Source organism: Carassius auratus, chromosome 12 (genome assembly GCF_003368295.1).
Source record: "Carassius auratus strain Wakin chromosome 12, ASM336829v1, whole genome shotgun sequence".
Lineage (NCBI taxonomy): Eukaryota > Metazoa > Chordata > Actinopteri > Cypriniformes > Cyprinidae > Carassius > Carassius auratus.
Window position 1 is genome coordinate 9,480,709 of NC_039254.1, and position 5,036 is coordinate 9,485,744.

Sequence of the window (5,036 nt, forward strand, 5' to 3'; positions counted from 1 at the left end):
ACTGCAGTTTTGAGTGACAGAGGAAATGAATCAGAGGTAAGAGATGCGTTGATGATTCCCCGGGAACACATGATAGGTGAAAATTGATAGCCTGAAATGCACTGTAATTTGCTTTGGATAAAACAAAATGCATAATTTTAATTTTATTTTAAATGTATAACCGTGTGCTAATATGCTTTATGTGTGTGTGCAAATATGTGCCTGTATATATTATAAATGACCAGTTCCCATGAAAAAAAGTCATGACATCAAAAGCATTAAAATGAAGTTAAAACATTTATTGAAACTTGTGCAGGTATATATACAAAGTACAAATATTTTCTTTTTATTTTCTAGTATGGAAGACCATTATCTCCAGGATGAAAGCTAACAGTCTGAATACAAGGTTAATGAAAAAATACAAATGTGAGAAGATTAAAAAACTTTAAATATGTACACAGTAACTACTTTTAACAGGTTATGTATAATATATTTGATTAATTCAATATTTATACTATTTACATAGCCACATCAAGGATTACAAAGAAATGAAAAAGAAACCAGATTAATATTGTTGTATTATACTCAAAGGCGATCAAAAATAAGGTAAAAGCAAAGAGTCTCTCATGGTCAAATGCACCCTTTTCATGCTCTCCCTTCATTTGCAATGACTTCTCTTTCAGGTGCCAGGCGTGCAGAAGTCGCCAGAGCAGCTTTTCGGGTGTAAGTCGTGCAGCGACGTAGGATCTCCTGAGTTTGTGGTCTGGGTGGAACCCTGGGAGCTTCGACTCCTTTCATTGGGTGATCAGTGTCTGAGCTGGTGGGGCTGGACTGACCGCTGGACATATCACTGTCATTGCTGTCTCTCTCTCTATGCTCCTGTCTCAGGCCCTCTTCCCCCTCTGAGCTGGACATGCTTGGGCTCATGGAGGTTGTGTCTGAGGAACTAAAGCTGAAGTCAGTTCCATCATCGCTAAAGCTGCCTGCTTCCTCATGATGTACCGGCTCTGACAGCATTTCCAGAGAGTTTGATTTAAGGAAATTATTCATTCTGTTTCGTGAGTCGACCTGAGGCTCCAGTTTGAAAGTGTTGCTGGAGGACAGGTTGATAGTGGAGCTGTGAAGTTTCCTCTGAAGTGACTGAAGGCCAAAGCTGGGGCTGCTGTAGAGCTTAAGGTACATGGAGGGCACATAGCCTGCCTTTCTGTTATATCTGTAGAAGCAATAAAAGATTTAGGTAACAGTATGTTTTGTATGGGGAAAACTCCATGTACATGTAGAGGTTATCATTACTCCACCCCCCCCCCGCTTCTCTCCCTCATATATATGTAAAAATACACTACTTTTCATAAGATATATGCTGACAAGGCAGTAAATAATTCAAGGCAGTAAATGTTCTTCAGAAAAATTGTCCTCAGTGTGAAAAGAAGAATCTCAAAATCATAAATTCACTGCTCGAGAGGGTTCAAATATGCAAAAGATGCTGGAAAACTGAAGAATCTGCAGGACATTGAGGATTTTTCTGAAGAATGCTGCTCAGTTTAACTGTTCAGAACAAATAACAGGCTCATGAACAACCATCGCAAAACAAAGACACAATCATAGATAACAGGTAACCACACACAAGAACCAAACTTTTGAAGGGGGTTATTTTACTTATTCCAGCTATATATTTTCCTATAATACTTTGAATGCAATTTGAGTTAACAACTTTAATTACCTAACAAGCCACCAGCCATTATCAGTCCTCTGTAACACCTCCACAACAGCGCCAATGCTGAGAGAGAGCTCATCCTTTTTTTTTGAGGTGTAACTTCTTATAGCGCAGTACAGAGAGCCTAGTGGAGCAAGAAAATGTTTGATTAGCAAGGTTATCTTTGGAGATTCATTGCAACAGAATGTTTATGTAACAACCGTGTCTTACTTTCAAAGGCTGCTGTTTCAAACTCTTCCTCTTTCTCTTCCTCTTCCTCATCACATAATTCCAAGTAGGGAGCAGGAAACCAAGCTAGATATTTATCCTCATTCTCAACAAGCCACCAACCTGTTCAGAACAAACACCCACACAAAAACATGAATTGACTAAACATAACTTTACTATTTACTTTTGTTTCACTTGTTTATAGAAGATACATACCTGCTTTGTCTCTGATCAGCACTTCCAGTCTTTCATCCACAGCTACTTTAAATGGCCTGTTCTTTGTATCTCTGGTCTCGTATGGAGCCACACATCGATATGTCTTGGATACAAAAGGCTGGGTCACGTTGCCGTTGCTCAGATGTTTATTTGCCGAGTCAGGTCCTCCTCTGACAGCATTGATGTTGTCTGATTGCAGAATCATCACACTGCAGGGAGAGGAAAGCAGCTTTAACAGACATTTACTGCACAAACACTTTCCAGCTGGTTCACATTAGCAATAAATTCTGGAAAACCATAAACATATCAAGTCAGAAATATGAACTGAACTACTGTACATACTATGTGCTTGGCAAGCTGAAGCAGTCTGTTTATTTGCTGCAGGGAAATTATCTACATACCTGTTCTGGGTATATTCTGGCTGAAGCTCCTGTTCAGTTGGCAAGAAGAATTGAATAACTTCTGTGGAATGTGACACAGTTGTGTCACACTGCAACAGGGTGGAACAGTATTTCTCCAGATACCTTAGACGAGACACTGACTTATGCCGACCTTTCAGCTGAAATGAAGTCACCATGAACTGTGCTGCAAACAATAGAAATTATATTTGAACATATTTGATATTAAATGTATTACAATAATGCATTATATAGGCCTAATAATAATAATCATTCATGATTATTTGAAAGCGCTTGCAATATACTTTTATCACCACAAAGTATGTAAATGCAGTTATGCTACTTTATGCATGCTATTATATGCTTATATTATATGCCTATTTTTGATCTTGAGTGATTTAAATGCGACAAAAATGCCTAAAAACTGCCAATCATACCTCCAAATCTGGGAAGCACTCTATCTTCTTTGTTGTGGTTCTCCACAGGAAACTTCTTTTTCAGTTGCCTCTGTTAAAGCAAGAAAATCAGGTTAGCTGGTGATTTTTATACTTATATAACCATTTGTGCTATATAAATGACTGTAAAACCTACGTGGAGCGTTTTGAAGTCCCAAAAGGATCTGTACACTATCAACTCAGTCTGATCTGACCATAGCACTGAAGTCATGAACTTCTGTAACAAACAAGCAAAAAAATTTTTTAATAATTATAATAATAATGAACAAATTATCTTAGCAATACTTAAAGTTATCATTCAAATATACAACATAATCATACTTTGTCCTTGTCTTTCTTCATTACTCCGATGATTCGGATGTCGACAGGAAAGCGCGGGTCACTCATAGCTGAAGCGGTTTCAGGAGATTACGTTATGAACTCTATTCTTCCTGGTTCTCTTTCAGCATCACTAGCATCCTCATCCTCATTTATAGCCAGTCAGACCTGGGCGTGTTGTTTATCTCACGTGAACCTTTACAGAAAGTTGAGCGAATACCCGGTAAAACAGCCGCGCCCACGTGCGAATTGAGCGCCGGGAGAAGTTATTACACAATACCAACTTATAATATTTATCAGGAATGAAACTTCAAACCAAGGTGAGATAAGTTATGACAATTTTTGTCGCTGATAAAACATAAATGTTGTCTTCAAAACATGGTATATAGTAGATAGTTTAAGATGCAAACAATAATATCTATCTATCTATCTATCTATCTCTGTCTATCTGTCTGTCTGTCTGTCTGTCTGTCTGTCTATACAGTCATTAGCTACTACCTGGCAATATTAATTATTTATATATTATATAAGTATCTATCTGTCTAACTACAGTATCTGTCTATTTATCTGGATGGCTTTTGACATTTTTCAATGCCAGGGCGAGCTCCAAGAGTTTAAACTGGGACTTTTCCCGTAAGGGATAATGACTTTTTCATCAAAATATCCAACGTGAGCAGTCCATTCACGGCTGTCATCCTTTAGTAATTTTTCCATGATGACCTGGTGGTTTTGTGCTGGTGGACAGGCTAAGTGAGGCTCACAGGTGTGTCTTCAAACTGAGGGTGATGAGAGGGCAGACAGCTAGAACATTGATCTGAAGCTGCTGGCGTCACAGCGGCCTGTGAAGAACCGCCAAAACTCCTCTGCAGAATCAGCTCAAGGTCATCAACACTGACGATTTGTCATGCCTCAAGCATGCCAACATCATCACCTGGGAAAGAACCCCAGACGCACGTTTTGGGTAAAGGCCCAAAACACGTGCTTTTTGCACACCAGGCACGGATTGGCTAATCGGGAGGTACGGGAGAATTCCTGGTGGGCCGGTCTGTTTTTTGGCCGTGAGGGCCAGTGTTGTCATGCCACTGGGGTTGAGATATTCTGTCCTAGGCATCCACTCACAACAAACCCACTCTGTTTATTTATTATTTTCTTGGAGCACCACTTGCAGGGTTGCCAGTCATTCTGTATGAAAGCTATAGCCTATGGAACACAGTTTGTCCAGTATTTGCAAGCACAATTCTCTGCTGCCTGCTTCCGCTTTACAGCACGCGGGACAAACGGCAATTCCCTTCCACCTATAGTAAATAGTTAACTAAAGTGGACTGTTCTAAGGCATGAAACTCCATGGCTGAAAAAGAGTCCTACTCTGGCCCTGTGCACCGCCCACTCACCTGGGACAGTCCAGAAGAAAATATGTGCCCAAAGACTTGATCTGAGCCAGCTGCAATAATGAACAGAATGACAATCTTGGAAAATACCCCAAAGAAAGTCCCTTATAAAAAATGGTCAAAGTATTTTTTGAAATATTGCTTTTCTTCTTTGCTAGAAACCTGCAACCTTCAAATACCAGAAAAAGTTTATTTATACACACACACACACACACACACACACACATGTTTGTTTTTGTGAAAAGTGGGGACATCCCCTAGGTGTAATGGTTTTAATACTGTACAAACTGTATATTCCATCGCCCTTTCTCAACCCTACCCCTAAACCTCACCGGAAACTTTGTGAATTTTTACTTTCTCA

At 39.5% G+C, this 5,036-nt stretch overlaps 1 protein-coding gene across 1 annotated transcript; it reads right to left on the reverse strand.

Moving 5' to 3' along the window:
- Window positions 1–298: 298 nt before the first annotated feature.
- On the reverse strand, window positions 299–3,499 carry noxo1b (NADPH oxidase organizer 1b). Its single transcript, XM_026277660.1, has 8 exons — window positions 3,291–3,499; window positions 3,106–3,186; window positions 2,952–3,021; window positions 2,518–2,701; window positions 2,117–2,325; window positions 1,904–2,023; window positions 1,700–1,817; window positions 299–1,192 (listed from the first exon to the last, which is right to left on the reverse strand). The coding sequence occupies exons 1-8, from the start codon at window positions 3,354–3,356 to the stop codon at window positions 625–627; spliced, it is 1,416 nt and encodes a 471-aa protein (XP_026133445.1). The 5' UTR covers window positions 3,357–3,499; the 3' UTR covers window positions 299–624.
- Between the last annotated feature and the right edge of the window lie 1,537 nt (window positions 3,500–5,036).

What these genes read in the sequence shown, in the direction of transcription:
- noxo1b (XM_026277660.1), bottom strand. Translation starts at nt 3,356, where the DNA reads ATGAGTGACCCGCGCTTTCCTGTCGACATCCGAATCATCGGAGTAATG. An exon ending in CCAGAATATACCCAGAACAG is followed by an intron (nt 2,326 to 2,517) that starts GTATGTAGATAA and finishes CTCTCCCTGCAG; the next exon opens with TGTGATGATTCTGCAATCAG. An exon ending in GCTGATCAGAGACAAAGCAG is followed by an intron (nt 2,024 to 2,116) that starts GTATGTATCTTC and finishes TGTTCTGAACAG; the next exon opens with GTTGGTGGCTTGTTGAGAAT.